Source organism: Monodelphis domestica, chromosome 4 (assembly GCF_027887165.1).
Source record: "Monodelphis domestica isolate mMonDom1 chromosome 4, mMonDom1.pri, whole genome shotgun sequence".
NCBI lineage: Eukaryota > Metazoa > Chordata > Mammalia > Didelphimorphia > Didelphidae > Monodelphis > Monodelphis domestica.
Window position 1 is genome coordinate 227,936,560 of NC_077230.1, and position 21,288 is coordinate 227,957,847.

The window sequence follows — 21,288 nt, forward strand, 5'->3', positions numbered from 1 at the left end:
TTCCAGTCAAGCTGGTCTATGAACTGTTGCCTGTGTATGACATTCTACCTTTTGCATCCATGGACAAGTGATCCCCCGTGTCCAGGAACAACTCCCTTCTCTTCTGAACCCTGCCTTGCTAAACCTCTAGTTTCCTTCAAAGCACTGCTCAGATACTGCCTGTCACCCAAAGGCTTTTTAAAAAACTGTCCTCATCATTAAAACCCTCTCCCCCTTGAAATTACTTTGCATGATTTTGTACATTCTTTGCATTTGCTTTTTTTGTAGGTATCTGTGCAGTCTCTCCCAGGAGCATGTGAGCTCCCTGAGGTCAGAAATTGTGTGTGTTTTTGTCTTTGAATCCAAAGAGACCAGCACACTTCCTTACCCATAATATGTGCTTCCTAAAAGTTTGTTGATTTGCCAAATCACAGAAGTACTGGATGGAAATCTTAATTAGAAGCCTGATTACAACTTCACTCATTTGGGGGTGAGACTAAAGAAGAAACTAAGATCCCAGCTCAGTTCCGATCAACTTCTTTCTTTAAGAAAGTCCAGATAGAATTGAAACTATTCAGTGATAGAGCTGGAAAAACAAATTGTCCCTTGTTGGCTTGACTAACAATCTAGGAGCTAACACAAATAGGAGCCTCAATGGATAAGACACTTTAGAAACTCTGCTTTCTAAACCCAATAAATACAAGGAAGAAAAATCTCAAAGCTTGATATTCAAGTGGATACTTCTGCCAAGAGAGCTCAAAATGGCTTTTAACATGATAACACTCCTGGTTACTAGTATCTATTGCTCAATGGAGAATCCAAAGCCTGGGGAAGGGAAAATTTTCTATGAAATCTTTTGTCAACATTGTGTATAGCTCTAGGAAAGACTAGGCAAATCCTGGGAAGAGCAGAAAGACAACTGACACTTCTTGTGATTGGAGATGTAGAAAAGTCAAAACACTAAATCAGAACCTTGGTCCCCATGCTTGCAACCATGGGCTTAGGTGGCCTTTTGTCTTTTTTTTTAACTGGTCTTTATGTCATTACAGTGCTATCAGTCATAAACCACTTCTCAGAGAATATCGTCCCTCTTCCTTTCTATGTCTTGTCTTTCCTCAATGGAATGTTAAGCTCCTTGAGGGTCCAACATTTTAGGTTCCTTGAATTTGTATCCCCAGGGCTTAGCATAGGACTTGGGCACATAGTAAACCCTTAAACATGTTCTACCTCTTTCTCTTTGTCTCTGTCTCTCTCTCTTTCTTCTTAAAGAATAATTAGAAAGAATCTGGGTCTCCTCACACTTTTTGAGGCTTTTGTTGACTAAGTTTTATTTCAGTAAGTGGCTGGTAGGGTCATATCCCAAAATATTGATTAGGACACCAAAGTACTGATGTAGTCCTTATTTACCCTTCCCTCCCTGCAATTGGCTCATCTAATCTTCTGCCCTCTCTAGCAATGGGCAAGATGTAATGCTCTTCAACATGGAGATAAGAAGTAAAAACTCTCCTTTCCAGTGCCTATAACCATCAATGTTAAAAAAAAAAGGACAAGACAAGAAAAAAGGAAAGGAAAGGAAAGGAAAGGAAAGAGAAAAAAAAGAAAAAATTCAAGACCCCCAATTGGATGGGAGGGGATGGAAAATGGTGAAGGAATAAATACTTCAGATATTCACTAGGGAATTAGCTCCCATTACCAAAAGCTCATTCAGACCAGGACAATTTTGCTTACTCTCAGACACACACCAAGCAGTCAGGGGGGTCAGCTGTCTCCTTTCCAAAAACTCTCCCTTGTCACTCAAGCTCCATGATGGCCATGGTTCCCTGACTCAGTGTTTTCTGTAGCCTGTGCAACTCCTTCTCTTTACTCTATGTTTCAAGCTCCTTAATTTTATCAAGCATTCCCTTGTTCTCAGGTTATGAAGCCAGGGAGGAGGGGAAAGATAGAAGGATCTGCTTACAGTCTGGCCTTTATCATGTGGAATGCTTCAATCCCAGCCTCACTCCTGGGCAATTTGTCCTCAACAAAAATGTTCTTGAAGGCCCCTGAAACTCTATCCCTGTACTCCCCGCCCATACAAGGGGATTCTTTCACTTGGGTAGGGATGCCAGCTTACCACAACCGGTCTGGATTCGCCAGTCTCCGATTGGAATGCCAAGGGCTTGGCACACAAGGGCATAGGCCTGGATGGCTTGGCAGAGGAGTGTGCCATTATCCTGGACACTGCACAGGTCATATACGCAGCTGTGGATGAAGATTGTGGGGTCCACGATAGCCCCACACTCCCAGAGAGGACCGTCTGACTTATTGAGGAAACCGCAGTAGTCGGTACCAAAGTAGAGAGCCTCTGTGACTGCATCACACTGGGTACAGTTGTCTACACAGCCAGAGGTACATTTCCAATCGGGGTGATATACACGCCAGCTTTCCCCCAGATCCAGGACTGATGTGGCTGGCTTCCCATCTGGGCGGAGGAAGTCATCAAGTGGATTTTTGTTGTAGTTTCCACAAAGCCCACAGGTAGAGTTTATGTAGGAGCCTGGGACGGAAATGGAGGCATAGTGCTGGCCATCAAATGTCACTAAGAGCCCAAAGTCCGTTTCAACGGCAGTTGACATGCCACTCTGGTAGATTTTCACAGCCCCCAAGTCTATGCTGACAGGCAAAGAAGCCACCAGGTCATTAACCTGCCAAAGGACAGCAACAGTTAGAGGCAGGTCAAAAGTAGCCAGTGGAAGTAGATGCAAGCAAAGGGCATAGGAACCAGAGGGAGCCATCCGGTCTAATTCTTTCACTTTATAGATGAGGAAACTGAGTCACAAAGATATTAAGTGACTTGCCACCATTATCCACCTACTAAATATCTGAGTTAACATGTGAATTCAGGTTTTCCTGATGCCAAGTCAAATGTACTATCTACTACAGAGCCAAAAGAAACCCAATTTGCAACTGATAACCACCAAAAATATTCAGAAGTTCAAACTCTAGTGCTTTTCTTTTGTTCTGGCATGGCTATGGCATTGCATGGTTAGATTATGGTAGGCCTGAGGGTGCTGGTCCTGGATCAAACCTTGTGGTTATATTCCCCAAATCTTCCCCCATCTTTTTTCTATTCATCTAGAATTTTTTTTCACCCCTTCACCTATTGAAATTGTACCTTGCTCTTATAAGCCAGCTTAGAACAGATTCTTATAGCTAGAATGGACTTTAGATGCCATCTAAACTAACTTTCTCATTTTAGTAGATGAGGAAAATGAAGTGAATTGTTTGAATTCCACCCTTCTTGAGTAAATCATCCTTCCTATGTCAGTCCTTACTGATTTCCCCTCTTGCCCTCCTTCTTTCTCCCTGATCCTTTCCTATTTCTTCCTTTTTATCTGTATCCCCATCTGCTTCTCTTCCTCCCTCCCTCCATCCCCACTTCTTCCTCTCCCTTTCCTTCTGTCTCTCTGTCTCTGTCTCTTTCTTCCTCTGTCTCCCTGTCTCTGTCTGTATGTCTGTCTGTCTCTCCCCCTTTCCCCACCATCTTTCTCTCTCTTTGTCTCTCTCAGCACTTCTAACCTACATCACTTCCAGTCTACACCACATGATATAACACTTTTACATATTGTTTTATATTGGTCTAATTTTTTCAGTTCTCAATCTAATCTTCCCAAATAGGCAGCAATTTTATTGAAGTCAGGGGCAGTATTATGCTTCTAACATGGTAGGAGGCATGTTTTCAGGATGGATAGAGAAGTTACTAAGAGCACATTTTTCTGCCTTTAAAATATCTCTTACAGACATCCTCTTTTCTCCACTCATACATCTGCTTTTCTGGGTTCAGGCCCTCAACACCTTTTGCCTAGGCTATTGCCACAGTCTTGAGTCTCTCTTCCGTCTAAGCCATCTTTCCCTCAGAAATCAAAGCGATTCTCTTAAGGCACATGTCTGATCATTCCTTTCTCCACTTAACACCACCCTGCCAATTGCCTGAATCCAGGTATTTTCCTAATAATGACCTCTGTGCAGCCCCAGCTGCAGATGCGTGCCCTCCCAGAGCTGTGCAGGGAAGAGATAGCAGGAAGAAGGTCCATATGACAGAAAGTTAGAACTAGAAAAAAGGCAACGAGTTGATTCATTTGCCCTCATCACTACAGGCAAAGAGGTGAAGAAGGGAGTAGGAATGTGTAGGGGGAAGCAGCTTATCTCAGGCACAAGCATATGCCTTAGGAAGTAAACATATAATATGGCGAACAGCAACCTTCTAAGGTTTAACAAAAACAAACACCAGCTCTTCCCCCAAATGCCAAGTCTACCAATTAAGACAGACTGTAAAGTTCTCTATCCTCTTCTTTAGGAACAGTGGGTAGGGCAGGGGTTGTGTACAAAACATGAATGAGTGGATTTATCAAAAAAAATTAGAGAGAAGAAGATACTTAACTAGATGGTAAAGAGCCCCCAAAGAGCTCCCCACTCATCATCCTTTTCAATCTGACACATCCTTTCTCAACCCTTAATTAATACAATCCATTCCTGGTTACTCAAGAAGCGATAATCCTGGCCTCTGCTTTTCCTGCTTCTCCACCCCTCTGGTTACCTCCTAATTCATTAATATCTGTCCATGGGCTAAGTAGGAGCGGACAGGAGGCAAAGGAGCACCAGTCTGGATTTCTACCTGTGGCTTTTGGCTTTCTGTTGCTCTAGCAAAAACGTCTCATTGGGAAGGATTAAAGCAGTGGGTTCAAGTGAGGTTTGGAGTATCTATCGATTTCCATTATTTGGGCTTTCTCTGTCTTCTCCCCCACTTTGGCATGACTAATCCAGAAGACTTTGTTTTAGTATCTAAGAACAGGTGCAATGAAAAAAAAATCACCCAAATATCCAAAAATATCCAAAGACAGAACCCAGGCTTCCTGAGCCTCAGCCTGCCTCCACTCCCTTGACTGGAGACAGGGCAGCTAAAACGGAACCCGCTCCAGGAAAGCAAATCATCACAGCTGCTCCAAGTCTAACAGCACAAAGTGTCTCTAGGAGTCACTTGCCTGGCAAGCACATCCATCTCCTTCTTGCTTCCCAGTTCAATCACCTCCCCCATTGAAAATGGCCCTGTTTCACCCTAGGTTGGGAGTCTATGAACCGCTATTATGTCATTCTTCCCAGCAGAGAGAGCAGGTGCACTTCGATACATGGGAAACCACTCAGCCAAAGAAAAAAGGGGGCCATTGTTAGGCTGTGGGTGGATTCGTGCAACCTTTTCTTTCCATAACATTTACATTCACATCCACATATTGGGGTCTCTGTGGAAAATGGTGGATTTGTCCCTTATGGCCTGTAATGGATCAGAGCCACGCAAAATCAGCATAGACACTGGGCCTGAGAGAAGCGAGGTTGCATCCCTGGCCTGCCCCTTGCCCACCCCCACCCCCAGTCCCGGGACTGCCACAAAAAGCTCCAAGAAAAAGAATGTTCATAAAAATCAAAAATAGAACACAAAGAACTACGCTTCCTTCTCCAGACTGCAGTTATGTATGCATCATCCTCACAACACACCGGTAAGATCGGAAAGGCGGCTGAATCTTTTCCTGCATCTAGCTTCAAGGGTGAGATAAGTGTAGGACTAAAAAAGAGTTCTGTGAACTTCAAAAGGAAGAAAAGCTCAAACCTTCTAACCTTAATGCTTGGCCCTGAATGGACTGATCTACCCTATAGCAGGAGTAACAGTGATAGTTCCATCAACATGTTGATTAAAGTAGTGCCTCTCTTCCCTGGTTTTTTAAACCTTTACCTTCTGGTTTAGAAGTGATACTAAGTATTCGTTCTAAGGCAGAAAAGCCCTCGGTAATAAGGGTTAAATGACTCGTCCAGGGTCATACAATTAGGAAGTGTCTGAGGCTAGATTTGAACCCAGAGTTTCTCTTTATCCACTGAGCCACCTAGCTGTCCCCCTTCCCTGATTTTGCAACCAGTTCACTGACTGAGCATGAGTCAAGGAGCTGGAGAAATCGCAAATTGGTTCCCCAGCCATGATATCACTTAAAACTACAATGCATGTAAAGGGAGGGAAACCTTGCAACCAGTAACATAGGGAAACCCACCCTTTGGCTTCCTTCTGGGTTTGTAATCACCTTAACGACCTCTGTGCAGGGGGATTAATGTTTGAGCTGAGTTCAGGCAATCAACCTTTCATGGCCTCTGTTATTATTGCCGGCATAAATACCTGGTTGTGACAAGGTCTGCATTAACGTGATGAAAATTGGTACCTCTGCGAATTCTCTAATTGTGAATGGCTCTTGGCCCTCCTTCCTTTGTTGGTGCCCCAGCTCAAAGCTAAGTTGGATGGCAATGAGGATAATTTGCATATGCTAAGCAGGCCTTTCGGAATTCAGGATTTCTTATTCTTTCTGGACCCTTGTGGGCAACTCCAATTCAGGAATGGTTAGGCACCAGTTTCAAAAGGCTGACCCCCTGCCAGTCTCAGTAAAGAGGAGACCAGGCGCCTCCAGGTGCTTGCAAAGCTGAGTCTTGAGAGGCATGAATTATGAATCATTTCGAAGGGTTCTTTTAGAATGGGGAGTTTTCAGCACAAGAGCAGGAGGCATCCTTCCTGTTCCAGGAGGCTACTTTGAAGCTATACTATATAGGAAGAAGGAAATGGCATCTGATTCAGAGTTTGTCTTTGTGACTTTATTGATTACATATAACCAACCACATTCCCAGAAACTATCAAATAGGTCGAAGAAAAATGTAGCTTCTTTGGCTTTTTCTTCCAATTCTCTCCCTATCTCCGTCCCTGCCTCTCTCTCCTTTCTTTCTCGTCTTTTCTGCTTTTGTTTTTGCAGCAATCCCTTTTTATAATGGGGCTCTGTTTATGACTTCTTAAGGAAGTGTATCCTCTTAGTATAGTGAAAGGAGGAAGATTTAATCAGTACAGATGCTAAGGAAATATGGGGGAAGGTGGGAGGTAGGATGAATGGAGGGGACCAGAGCAAACTTTGTGGGTCAATATAATATTCAGAGGCTTATAATTTTTACAATCTACATGGATCCCCCAAGGTTACTAAATAGGTTATACACCCTTTGACCCAGATATGTTTCTGCTACCCAAAGGTATCAAAGAGGAAGAAGAGCCCACATGTACTAAAGTATTTTAGCAACTATTTTTATAGTGGCAAAGAACTGTAAGCCAAAGGAGGGAGGGGAAGAGATGCCCATCTCTTGGGGAATGGCCAATGATTATAAAAAGATAATGGGATACTATTAGGCTGCAAGAAATGACTAGAGGGATTGGTGAAGAGAAACCTGGGAGGGTTTGTATTAAATCATGTAGAGTGAAGTCAACAGAATGAGTAGAGCAATTACACAATAACAACCTGGTAGAGACAAACAACCTTGAAATACTTAAGAACTCTTATCAATGCAATGACCAATCATGTGTCCAGAGGACTGATAATGAAACACATACTTTTCCTCCTGACAGGGAGGCGATGGATTCAAAATATGAAATGAAATTTGTCTGGTGACATTTAGACGTGAACACTATAGGATTTTGTCTTACTTGGCTATGTATATTTGTTACAAGGTGTTTTTTTTTTTTGGGGGGGGGGGACAGTTACTTGGCTCAATGGATAGAGAACCAGGCCTAAAGTCAGGAGATCCTGAGTTCAAATTTGGCCACAGACACTTCCTAGCTGTGTGTCCCTGAGCAAGTCATTTAACTCCCATTGCCTAGCCCTTACCACTCTTCTACCTTGGAAACAATACAGAGTATTGATTCTAAAATGGAAGGGTTTTTAAAACAAACAAATACAAAAAATAACCAAGGCCCCTTTCTAAATTGGAGGGGATCAAGGGAAAAGAAAATAAATGCTTATTATGTAAGAAAAAATTTTAAAACACAACAAAGAATTGCAAATACAAACACACATCCATTTGCTCCGCTTGATTAGACTTAGTCTTTTTGACTTGGTTTTAGACTCTGTTTTCCTTACAGGCCAATGACTAGACTAGATAGCTTGTCGGGAGAACATTCACTCCTAAGATTCTTTAACTCTACAACTCTCCACGAAAGAGGAATCTTACCTTTACTCGTCCATAGCTTCCTTTGGGGATGAGAATTTTGTGGCCATAAACCTCCACGGAGAGCTCCTTCACCCATGAGACAGCTGAGCCCCCTCGGTGCTCATTCTTGGCCTCCACACTGAAGAAGGGGAGGCTGGACACATGCAGGCACTGCCGAGCCAGCAGATAGGCGCACGATCCTTGGAAGTGGAAGAGGAAGCCATCGAACGTATGGTAGTGAGGCTCTCCAAATACCACACAAGTGCTACTCTCCAGTGGGTTACAGTGGAAGAATTTGCCCTTGGGCTCGCACACCTCATAGGGGCTGCAGGAGGCATCCTGGCAGAAAATCTCATTGTTGAAGTCCAGGCAGCGGCATTTGATGGTACAGTTCATGTCATCCCAGAATACCTCTCCTCGTCGGAGGAATTGCCCTGAAAAACAAAACAAAACCATGTCCCAGGAACTGAAACCTGCCTTATCTTCATCTGTCAAGAGGCAGTCACTGAAAGAGTCCTTGTCTGCATTTAGTCAGCTAAGGAAAGAGGATGACTCCTAGAGAGACAAAGTGACCGACTCAAGGTAACACAGCATATCGGTCTGAGGTTTAAAAGTTAGTGCTATGCATTTATTCTCTAGGTCACGGGTTCTTAACAAACTCAGGCATTAAGGACTCAGAGTCTCCATGGATAGATTTCTAGGGGTCTGTAGACTTGGATGAGAAATATGAAATCTTTATTTCAATAATTGGTTTCCTTTATAATCTTATACAGTTAAAAAAACAAACAAACCTTACTTTCCATCTTAGAATCAATACTGTATAATGGTTCCAAGGCAGAAGAGTGGTAAAAGCTAGGCAAATGGGGTTAAGTGACTTGCTCAGGGTCACTCAACTAGGAAGTGCTGAGGTCAGATCTGAACCCAGGACCTCCCATCTCTCTCCCAGAGTCACACAGCTAGACGGTATCAGAGGCCAATTTTGAATCCAGGAACTCCCGACTCCAGGCCTGGTACTCTATCCATTGTACTTCCTTGTTGCCCCTTATTGCCTATTCTTTTTGCATTTGTGGGTAGATATGCAAAGTCATAAATTTTATTTTATTTTATTTTAAACCCTCACCTTTCCATCTTAGAATTAATACTGTATATGTTCCAAGGCAGAAGTGAAATAAGGGCTAGGCAATGAGGGTCAAGTGACTTGTCCAGGATCACATAGTTAAGAAGTATCCAAAGCCAGGTTTGAGCCCAGGACTTCCTGTCTCTAGATTTGGCTCTCTATCCACTGAGCCACCTAATCTTTATTTTTAATCATTCATATATATAGGTACATATCTTTTAAAAATATATGTGTATTTTAAAATGTTCTTGTGAGAAGGGGTCATTAGGCTTCAGGGGACCTTGACAGAAAAAGGTAAGTAAAGGAGGGAGAAAGAGCATAAAGGAGAGGAAGAAATGGAGCAGGGAGCAAAAAAAGAAACATCCGTTTTGAGTCCATGGCATATGAAGTGTAATTGAAGGACCTGGGCACATTTAACCTGGAAAAAAGAAGTCTAAGGAGGTAGGAGTAGGAACGTAATAGCTGCCTCAAGTGCACGAAGGGTTGTCCCATGTAGGAGGGACTGGGCATACTCTGCTTTGCCCAAGAGCGCAGAAATTCTAAAGAGGCAAATTGAGGCTTCATGTCAATAGTAACTTCCCAACAATTAGACCTGTCTCGGGGTAGAAAGGGCTCCGTGGATAAGATGAGTTCCTCCTCTTTGGAGGTCTTTAAGAAGGGACGGTCTTCTTTTTCACATGTTAGAATGTGAATTCTTTTTGTATATGGGTTGTATGAGCTGATCACCAAAGTACCTTCAGATTCTCAAATTCTCTGATTCTAGTAAGAAGCCAAAGGCCCAGAAAGGATTTTCTGCTCTCCCTGCTAAGACATTGCCACACTGAGGATTAAAAGGGACCCTGGGGATTTATATGGATCTTTGGATCCAAATGGAGCTTACTCAAGGTTTTTTTGTTATATTCCCTCAATAAGTACGCTTTGATTCTACTATTATGCTATAAAAATGATGAACAGGTTGATTTCAGAAAATTCTGGAAAGACTTACATGAACTGATGCAAACTAAAGTGAACAGAACCAGAACACTGCACATAGCAATGGCAACATTTTTTGATGAATAACTGTGAATGGCCTAGTTATTCTCGGTACTACTGTGATCCAAGAAAATCTCAGAAACTCATGATGAAAAATGCCATCTGCCTCCAGAGAAAGAACTGATGGTGCTGACTACAGACCAAAACACACTACACTTCACTATTTCTCCTTTTATTTTGTTGAATATCTCTTCCATGAAATGACTAATATAGAAAAATGTTTTATATGGTTGCACATGTAAAATCCATATCAGATTGCTTACTATCTCAGGGAAGGGAGAAGGGTGGAGAGAGGGAGAGAATTTGGAACTCAAAATAAAAAAAATGTCAAAAATTGTTTCTACACATAATTGAGGAAAAATATTATTTAAAATACAATTTATTCTGTAATTTCAGGCTTGTTCCTAGGGGCACTGGAGGTACTGGGCATTCATCTTCCCAAGTTTCCTTGGGTGGGAGCTCTGATGCAAGAGAGTGAGGAGATCTCCCAGACAGACTTGGGTCTTGTTATCATGAAAGAATCTCTGCTACAAGGGTTCCAGCCTTATAGGTAAATGTAATTTATTAATGTCAGCATTATAAAGAAGCAGTACTTTCCATGGAGAGTAATTTCAAGTTTCAGTTAAGGTTTGTTGAAGTTCTAAAAGCTTTTACATTTTTTTTAAATAGAGAAAAGGGAATAGGCTGAGCAGACATACACTCAGCAGGAATGATTATCTCTGCAACTCCTTTCTATACCTGGCCTATAGGAAAAAAATGCAAATTAGCAATTATGTTCCCTACCTTTCAAGTATAGAGACCTCAAAATGGGATAAGAGATTCCATCTAATCCCTGGGGCTTTATAAAAGATCGACCTCAACACAGGCCCCTATGTTCCCTGCCAATTTTTGGCCCTGGTCCAATGCTGAATATATTATGAAGGATTCAACCTGGGATAATTTCAAGTCTATGATTTTTCAAGATTCCAATAAAGGAGAGAAAACTGCCTTTGTTTGTCCAGAGTTCTGGACCCAAAGGTAGGCCTTCCAGATAATTTGATTTGTAAAATGATAACATAATAAGCTGATTCTATGCAGCAGCATTCTCCCTGCTATCACCCAGACCCAATCCCAATCCCATTAGGCTGATATACACCCGGTGACACAAAAGAATGTGTAGCCATTTGTATGGGGATATTGAATTTGTCCTGTATATAAAACTCAAATCCATAATTCAGGAGTCAGGGAATGATGTCAGAGTTGGGGCTATGCACACTAATGGGGTCTGTCCAATTCTACTGCTCTACCAACTCAGATTTTCCATTATTATAGCATTTTAGCCTTAATGCCCAGAGATCAGAGGTCTCCCTGAACATTTATCCTTTTTATCCATTGCTCTGCAACTCTTGGAGAAAGGAGCCAGGGTGCCTGGTTCAGATTCTGCAATTTAGCAGACACTTAGTCTAGTCCAGAGATTTTAAACATATGCAATACTCCCCAGTGCTGCCTGAACCAGATTAAAATGTTGTTGCGAAATATTAACTAGCTAAATAGAAATGCAAGAGAACATAGATAATGTTAATATGTGATTTTCTTGGTCAACATATGGCCTGTCGGGATGCTTCGATATAATTTAGTGGTCTTTGTATTTACTTGAGTTTGACACCACTTAGTCATCAAAAGAAAGAAGGACATGGAATTGGTTGGTGCCTTTCATCTGTGGATGTTAAGTGATGCCATATCTACACTGGAAGGAGCCAATCGTCTGAAATCCTAGTTGACTTGGGGACTAAATTCTTTTCAATCTAGCTTAATTCTGGCCTGCCTCCAAAATACATATTTGATATTCTTAACACCTTGCTGTTTACTGAGTCCAGAAAGGAAGCCACTAGAGAGCCCTTCTCTCTGTGGGCCAGAAAATAGTCTCTGCCTGAATCTTTCCAGCAGCAACTTGAACAACCAGGAATTTGGAGAGAATCAAAGCTAGCTTTAAACCTCACTGCACAAGCCAGAGAACAAACCTCAATAGATTTGCTTTAGGCCAACATCAGAAGTTTAGAGTCTTCTCTGAAATATTAGAAACCTCTTTGGATGCACAAAAGCCAGGGTAAGAGAGAGGAGGGAGGAGGGTGGGAAGGCAAGGGTATCCAATTCAAATAGAAGCAGGGACCACTGAACCATATGTAAGTATCCTTGTGGACCACAGATTGACTTAGAAAACCCCACATTTGTGTCTTTCTTTTTATTAATACTCAATTAATAATCAATTATATATAATATATATTAATATGTATATATTAATATATATTATATATATATAAATATATATTATATATATATAAATAATCAATCAATAAACAATTAATAATCAATCCATTAAATCAGAAAGAAGAGGCATTTTAGTCTGGGTCGAGCAGCACTTGGGAGTGTTGTGGGCTGCATGTGGCCTGTGGGCTGAATGCTTGGCCCCTCTGCCTTAGACCATATGCTCGGGCTTTTCTGCTTATGTGATGGAATGCATGGCTGAGGGCTAGAGAGAGGGGCTCCTCAGACTGCAGGGAGACCTGAGATGGGCCTGGTCAAGGAAAAGGAACTGAAGCCTTCACCCCAAACTCAAAGTGGGCAACTTAGAGATGCCGGATCCACTCGTTTCCAGCTTTTCCCAATAGCTTCCGCCTGAGAGCAAAAAGACAGAGAAATTCTACTCCCAAGTGTGACTACGCGGACCAGAAGCAGGTCCTCCCAAACACAAATGCTCCTATGAAAGTCTCGGGCTTTTTTGCACATCCAAAGAGGTTTCTCATAGTTCAGAGGATGCTCCATACTTCTGATGCTGGCCTAAAGGAAACCTACTGATGTTTGTTCTCTGGCTTATTCAGCAAGGTCTAATGCTGGCTTTGATTCTCTCCAAATTCCTGGATGTTCAAGCTGCTGCTGGGAGGATTTAGGAGGAAAGCAATCCCAAAGACTGTGATACTGATTTCTCTTTCGAGTTGTGCTGGGGAGCCCTGATTTACCTTCAATAGGTCTTGGCAACGCTCCAAATTTGCCTGGTGATGCCAAGTCACAAAAAGCAGATGGCAAAGCAGGAGGAGTAAGTAAGGATTAAAGAACAAATAAAAAGAAGGATAAATGGTCACAAATACAGAAATAACGTGGATGAGGAAGGCTACTTTTTGGCCATCTGGCCATGAAATCCCTCAAGACGCTGGTCTTCTGTGGAGCCAGGCAGGAGAGGGTACAGGGTTGGGGGCCCAGGAGAAGCTACAGGGCTTCAGCTCCTTGCATGACTTGTGCATGCTAAAATTACCTTGATCGCTTTTACACAGCTGAGATATGTCAAAAGAGCAAAGCATCAGGAACAAGACAGCCCCCACAGCCTAAAAAGGTTGGCTGTCACTCTGGACCAAACAGACTCATTTTTCCAGAGAAGGGAAAAGGGCTTTTTACCTCTGGAAGTACAACCATTTGCTGGGTCAATTTCCTTCCCATCCACTTTAAAGGCCCAGCGACCTGGGACATTCACATTTGTGGTCTCTTGGATGTTCACGATATCAGGGGTTCTTGACCCTGGGAGGCTGAAGAAATTGGTGAGGTTTCCCCCGTTAAATCCTGCCTAGAATATAGAAGGGAGAAACGTCTTATGAGCATGCAGACCACACACCTTTAGGCGTCCTATCCAGAGAGTTAAATTTCAGGATCAGCTGTATCTGTTATGAAGATGTGTCCCTTTACAGATCATCATCCATGCTCTAGGTAGGAAGGACCAGGACCTGAACAGTCAGTCTCCTTTATCCTGTCCATCTTGAGCATAAAGTAAAAAAAAAAAATAGGGGGACAAGATGAATGGTTAATTCTACCTGTTTTTTTTTTTTTCCTGCTTAGATGAGGTCAGCAAGAACTGGTTCCTTTAGTTAGTAGCTGGAGGTCTGTAGGATTCCTGAAAAGGATCTGAAGGATGTCAACCACAGCGATGCAAGGAGATTTGAGAGGGTGCAAATGAAGGAAGGGAACCTACCTGGGCCATCACTCCACCAAGACCTGTCAAGGGGTCACCTCCACTTGCAGTTCCAGTGGTCCAGTTAATTTCATGATAATTGAAGAGCGTAAATGTGGATGCACCATCAGAGATCAACACAGCCTGGAAGGTATTTACCTAGAGGAGGGAATGCACACTCATGACTCAGGTGAAGGTACAGAGAAAATGGTTAATGTTCTCATAATGCACCAGGAAGATCTGGGTTCAAATCCTGCTTCTAACTCTCACTAGCTATGGGACTCTGGGCAAGCCACTTCAGTTTCCTAATCTGCAAAAGGATGGGGTTAGAATATCTGGCCTCTAAGGTCCCTTCTGGCTCTAAATATATATTCCTGTGAACTATGTCCCTCTTGTGTTTTATCCTTCCCTATCTCAATGACTACCAAGTTGTTTGAGTAGCCCTGTTTTTTTGTTTTTTGCTTCTGTTTTGTTTTTGGTTGTTCACTCTGCCTCTTTTCTGAATCCTAGCCAAAAGGGACTAGGAGATATCTGCACCCTTCCATCTAGAAGGAAATTTGCTTGAGAAGTACCAAGGGCCTTGCTCAGTACCCTTCTTATTTCTGAGTTCTACAAGACAGAAAGGCTGAAGCTTGTGATATATTGGAACACCCATAGATGGCACCATGAGAATAAAGTATGAGAAACAATTGCCCAGCAGGAAGCCTAAATGAATAGTACCTTATTTCCCCATAGCTGCAATTTGATCAAAAAAATTATTTTTAAAAATAAATTCAGCACGACTAAAGTGGTAATAATGTAGGTTTTGCCTTTTCCCGTTCAGGAATACATAGCTAATCTTTAGATTTCTTGCCTTCTTAAAATGGAATTCAGAAAGGGATGTTTAAAAAGCACTTTGTAGGGGAAAATTGCTACTCTTATTATTGAGCATCACTTTAGATTTGCAAAATTCTTTATGCTCATGTTTCTCAGACAAACTCTGAAAGGAGAGCTACCCTGGCCAAAGCCTAGATCCTAAATAATAACAACAACAACAACAACAACAATCTCAACAACAATAACTACTCGTTTTTAAAGCTTTAATGGCTTAAATTAAAAGCTTAATGCTTCACTTAGACTTTTGGGACACCATGAATAGTCCTTTGAAATTTATGAATCACTTTACATATTTTTATCTCCTTTCATCCTCAGAACAACCCTTTGAATTAGAAGAAAGAGACAGGGGCAGAGGGAAGGATAGAACCTTTCTGGAAGTTCTTCCCTGGTGACCCAATGGCAGACAACTCTTAGGTCATTTTTTAGACCCTTTAAAGTTTCAGCTTTAAACTCCTGAGAAACAGAATGCTGCCTAAATGCAAATTTTTCAAACAATTTTTACAGTCAGTTGACCAGCATCTATAGTTCTGCCCACACTTAGGAAAGACCTACCCTCATGCCTCTACTTTCCAGACCCAGATTTTCAAGAAAATCTACTAAAAACAGAATTGAAAGAAGCAGAGTATACATCTTTTCAGTCCCCTCCATGCTCATAAGCTAGAGGTTATTTTCACAGCAACATTCATATCTTCCAGGTTGGCATTCTGCTATCATAGTTGAGAGACCTAAATCCATCTCCCATGGAATCAAACTGAGCTAGAAGAGATTGAAGCCATTTAGTTTCATCTCTGGCCACTCAGAAAGACCTGGAGGGAAGAAATCACCATGTGAGTGGAGTGAAGAAAAGCTCACTTTGTTCAGGATGACCTATTCACCAAAAAACCTGTTCCTGATAGAGCAGATGGCATTCCTGATAATGCCACACAGATGCCTATCTGCCGTCCTTCATGCCCCTGTTCAACAAATGGGAAAAGTGGAACACAGAGGGCTGTCACGAGCTCCAGATTACTCCAGGGTCCAGTAGCGGGGCTAAGTATCAGACTTAAAAGATGGATTCTCCAAATCAAGGCACATGAACACTACATGAACTGCGCTCTCACCCACTGTGCTGGGATTCCCTACCAAGAAACAAATTCCTTCCTTTGAAACCAAATCTAAAACACATTTTGCCAAAGTAGACTGCAAGAATGATTCATTGCTAATCATAGGAGACAGCTCAAAACCAACCTGCTCAGGCTAATTTACCAGCAATGCTCCTGAGGGTGATCAACAAGCCTTTTAATTTAATTTTTTTTTTTCCTTCTAAACTCAGTATAGGACAGATTCAGCCAGGTTCATTCTGACTAGGGACGTTGGGAGGGGGTGAGGGAGTACCAGTTTGGGCATATCCCTTAAAATTATGTTTCAGCTCCTCCAAGTCCCTTTTTAAATTTAATTTAATTTTTGTAACCCTTGTCCTTTTACAAAAGGAGTATCTACTTTAAAGATAATCACAAATAGACAAACTTACTCCTCCTAGCACAGAGAAAGCATAAAGCATATTTCTCCTTCCCCCCATTCCACCTCAGTCTCTGGGGAAGGAAAGGAGATTAGGTTCATATAATCCCTTTATCAGGCATCAAGTGGATAGAATGATAGGATTGGAGTCAGGAAGATCCCAGTTCAAATCCAGTCTCCAACACTAATTATATGACCCTGGGCAAGTCATTTATCCCTGTTTACTTCAGTTTCCTCATCTACAAAATGAACTAGATATGGAAATGGCAATTCACTCCAGTATCTTTGCCAAGAAAACTCCAAAAAGCGGTTGCAGAGAATTGAACATCATGGAAATGACTGGATAAAACCAACAAAATTCACCTAGTGGGTTCCCACCATACTCTGGGGAAAGCAGGTCTATCTGTCCAAAGCCTAGAAGAAGATTTAAAAATTTCAGACAACTCTTCCATTTCCCTTTCTATTGTTCCTCCCTGAGACTCAGCCTCTGGGGAGCTTTGAGCTGATATATCTTGGACAAAGGCCTTTGTTCTGTTTCCTTAAAGATAGAGAACTTTACAAAAGCAGGTAAAACCCTCTTGGTAGGAAAGGAAAGGAATCATCAGTTAATTTGGGTGGGACTGGCTTAAAGATTTTAGTATTGATGAACCTTTTTTGCAGAATTGAAGGTTGGAAGAGCGTTTTTTTCCTCCAAGGAGCTCAAAGCACTTAGAATATTACCTCATTCATCCTTGTAGAAAGAGTTCTTTCCTAGTCTAAAAATTTACTCCAAAGCACAAAACAGAAAGGATCTAAATTATATTGCTATTTTTTTTTATTGCCAAAGGAAGTTTTTTTAAAAAAGAACAGTGGTCAGCATTTGATGGGCATTTTTTCTCTTTTTTCCTACACTGACACTAAAATTTATTGATTGCTGGCATCCTGGAGCCTAACGCTGTAAGGTACAAGGCATAAAGGACATAAAACATCACCCACAGAATCGTTAGCAATCCATAACATGACAGAGGGAAATGTATGCTTCTTTAGAGGTTATTTCTAGCCAATGCATCCCACTCTTAAACTTGTGTCTTTCTGTTCTACAGAACCTCTTAGCAATAAAGTGCTTCTTGATCCTCGGAATGGAAAGTGCTAAAACGCAGGATGTGCTTACTATATTGTGAGTGTGACTTGCAAGCCTAGCAGTTTCTCACCCCTAGATCGAACTCATTGGTTCCCATTCCTCACCCCAGAACAATTGAATGCAAAGCTAAGGGAATTGGAGCACAGATGGAATTGGAAATATTCCTAGGAAAGCAAGGGCCAGATTCTTGAATGCTTTTGCTCACGGGATAATTTATTGTAAAGCAAAAGGGTCTTCCAATGCTCCAAATGTACCATAAGTATCAGGCCCTCTTGACAAACTCTGCTTCATCATTTCTTTATGAGTAAAGTTGATTATCTATAGGATGATGCCGGAGATAATCTATTTTATTTAAACTTTTATCTAACTGCTCATTGGGGATTTTGGAGCAGATGTTCAACTCTTATTCTTGAAACACTATACCTGCCCACTCAAATGAACATCAAATAGGAGTAATTTCTGTCTTGGTCCCAATAAAAAGTAAAAAAGGCATGACAGGAAAATGAGTGAGGTTATTTGTGCTTCAAATCCAAGTCGCTTTTCTGCGTTTTGTGAGATATGGAAATTTCCCCCAAAATTAGTTTTAGAATTAGAGAGAGGTGCTTCTACCTTAGCTGTGAAAGGAAGAGGCTCTGGGCTTCCTACACTGGACACTGATATATGACCTGGGTTAGCTCTCTGGAACTCAGTCTATTCTTCTGCAAAGTGGGCATACTATCTTTTAAGAGAAGAAGACAATGAAAAGACTCAACTTAGACCTCCATAATATTTTGGGGTTGGGGTAACACATCTTCTTAAATATTACAGCAAGCTGGACTGACTAAGCAGAGTACTTCCCTCTCTCCTCTAAAAAGTGGGTGAGTGGCAAGACAATGATTCTTACACAAAGGCATCTGAGCGCCTCACTGAATTTCCATGCCCTAGCAATAAAATTCTCTTTGACTGTCATTAAAATGGACGTGGATTGGCTGTTAGAACATAACTTGAAAAAGATAAAAAAAATGTGGGTTATTACAGGTGTGGTGCTGCTCCCGCCATAAAACGTGACCTCCTCCCATGTCACAATGAACACCCAAATGGCAGAGAAGGTGGCCATGTCTTTGAAGTATTTCCTGATGTCTTTGGTGGCTCGTCTCAGGATCACAGGGTCCATGGTCTCTCTGTAATAGATCTCTCCTCGAATTCCATTGTGAACATCTGCCCAAAATGGGGCAATGAAGGCCCGACCATCTGTCAGAGGAAAGGATTCTGGAGTAAACTGGCTCACCAGCACATTGAAGGAAACAACCCCATTATTATTGACCTACAAAACAGAAGAAGAGTTTCCTATGAGGGATCTGAAACTGACAATTCCAGTCACTCATCGTGATAGACATCTCCTTAGTCACTGAATGAAAGGTAGCTTTCAAATCACAGATTTGAAGCCCTAAAACACCAATTCCCACCATTCATGTTAGGCAGGCTGTTTACTTTCAGGCAATTCCAATGGCTCCATTTCCCTTTCAATTTATAGTCAATTTCATTTCTCATTAATAATCAGTTTCATTTTTATGTTCCCTTTCCCATCTTTGTTTAAGCTCGTCATACATCACTGAGCTTGTGTGTGTGTATTAGAGAGAGATAGGCAGAGACAAAAACAGAGAAGCAGAGAGAAAGAGAAAATCAGAAGGGAAAATGTGAGAGCTCTCTCTAAGACTGGATTCTCATTCTGCCACAGGAGAGGACTGTCAGTCAAAGATAAACCAGATACGCCTGCCCTCATCAAATCTCACTGCGGAATGAGCCACAGCCTGTTGTAGATGAGCCAATTAGGGATCTTCTATTGATGTCAAAAACTGGTTCTGTACTCAGACCAAGGGCAAAGGTAAAACCTACAGGTGTCTGATTCTATTCAAGATCTTGAAGTCTGACAGCTCCTTTGTACAGTCACAACCTAAACATGGAGCCACGAATGGTTTACTCGGGGTATGTAAATGACTATCTACAGCGATTTCTGCATGATTTGCAAACGGGCAATTTATTACGTTACCAAACTTTGCTGCACATGCACAAGACAACGAGTAAATTCAGTTTACGTAGCACCCATAAACAACTCAATCTTCTCATGCATTTGTTAATATAAATGTTTATGGGGGAAAGCCTCATGGTTACCATGTAACTCATATAATTTTATTCAGAGAAATTTCCTATTCTAGGAATTTGTGCAGTTCTCATAGATGGCAGAATATGGAGAATTCTCTTTGTACTCCTTTAGTAACAGGCTCCTTATAGGTAGGAAATGCTATAAGGTTGTTGCCCTTATATCCCTAGTACCTAACAGAGTGCTTGGCATATAGTAGGCATTTAATAATGTTGGCTGATTGATTCTTATTCATTTTCCTACCGGCATGAATGATGGGCAAGATTCTAATGGCAATTACCAAAGAATGGACAAAACGTGCCAAATTCATTTGGGGGAGAAGAAGTAGATTTCATTTTTGTTTTTTTTTTAAACCCTTACTTTCTGTCTTAGAATCAATACCAAATATCAGTTCCAAGGCAGAAAAGTGGTAAGGACTAGGAAATTGGGGTTAAGTGACTTGCCCAGGGTCACACAGTTAAGAAGTGTCTGAGGCCAGATTTAAACTCAGAATCTCCCAGCTCCAAGCATGGTGCTCTACACTGCTCCTGAGGCTATGTTTTGATTCACAGTTGTTTCTCACTTTCAGAAGATCCTATCTCTCCCTCAGTGGTGGAAGGAGTGCCAAAGATCCAATATGATTTGTATAGTGCCCATCCCAAAGCCAAGAAAGCCAAAGCCAGTTGGCTGAGTATGGAAATTGGATTTCTTTGCCCTATCCTTATATCACCATATGACACACCATCTTACCTGTAAGCAACAACCCCATTAATCCAAAAGCTTTCATACGAAGCAAATAGCCTGGAAAGCAGGTGGTCTCTTGACAATAAATGGCACCATTTGCCTATGCAAACACATAGCTTTGGAGAGAATGCTCCTGAGGCTCCTCTGTGGGCATACTCAATGCAGCCAGGACTGGGGACTGCTTTTTTACAGGAACAAAGCCCCACAAGAGCAGCACCTCCCCAAAGCGGAATCAAGTCCAAAAAGAGCAGCTGCCCAAAGTTTTTACACACTCAGAAGGATAGGAAAAAATGATATTACTCCTGTTGTGGTTCACTGTATCTTTTTTCCCCCTTGTCATGTAGCAGAAATAATGTTCACAGCATTGGGGCTGCTGCTTCCCTTCTGCGTTTAATCACCCACAAAAGCAATTTATTGCCCTGTATACTCCTCCACTATGAACATTAGCCATTAAATATACCTTTGACTTTCTTAATCATAAAACCTATCAGCTCATGAAATCTCAGAACCTGTCATCTGGCTGCTAATAAATCCTCTGGTCCTGGAGCATCAGAAGAGGATATTTAAACTTCTCTCCTTAATGGCGGGGCGATGGAGAAGAAGAGGAACTGTGTGAACAGCTGGGCTATTTCTCCACTTACATAGACAGTTCGATAAGGAACTCCAAAGAAGAAAACTGGGATGGCCAACTTAATCTCCGATGAGCTTCCGTCATCTACTTTGGGGGTCTTGGTGTCATTCTGCCAAAACGGATACATGAGCTCCCTGGGTTGCACTGTCAAAAGAGGCAT

The 21,288-nt window shown here is 41.8% G+C and overlaps 1 protein-coding gene across 1 annotated transcript in view; it reads right to left on the reverse strand.

Annotated features, from left to right (window-relative positions):
• LOC100024138 (alpha-tectorin) overlaps positions 1 to 21,288 on the reverse strand; it is a 43,610-nt gene extending 22,322 nt beyond the window's left edge. The window contains exons 1-6 of the mRNA XM_056826116.1: positions 21,139 to 21,288; positions 18,650 to 18,937; positions 14,163 to 14,300; positions 13,595 to 13,760; positions 8,038 to 8,450; positions 2,093 to 2,663 (exon numbers count right to left, since the gene is read on the reverse strand). Coding sequence (XP_056682094.1) covers positions 2,093 to 2,663; positions 8,038 to 8,450; positions 13,595 to 13,760; positions 14,163 to 14,300; positions 18,650 to 18,937; positions 21,139 to 21,288 — 1,726 coding nt within the window. The remainder of the gene's footprint in view (positions 1 to 2,092; positions 2,664 to 8,037; positions 8,451 to 13,594; positions 13,761 to 14,162; positions 14,301 to 18,649; positions 18,938 to 21,138) is intronic.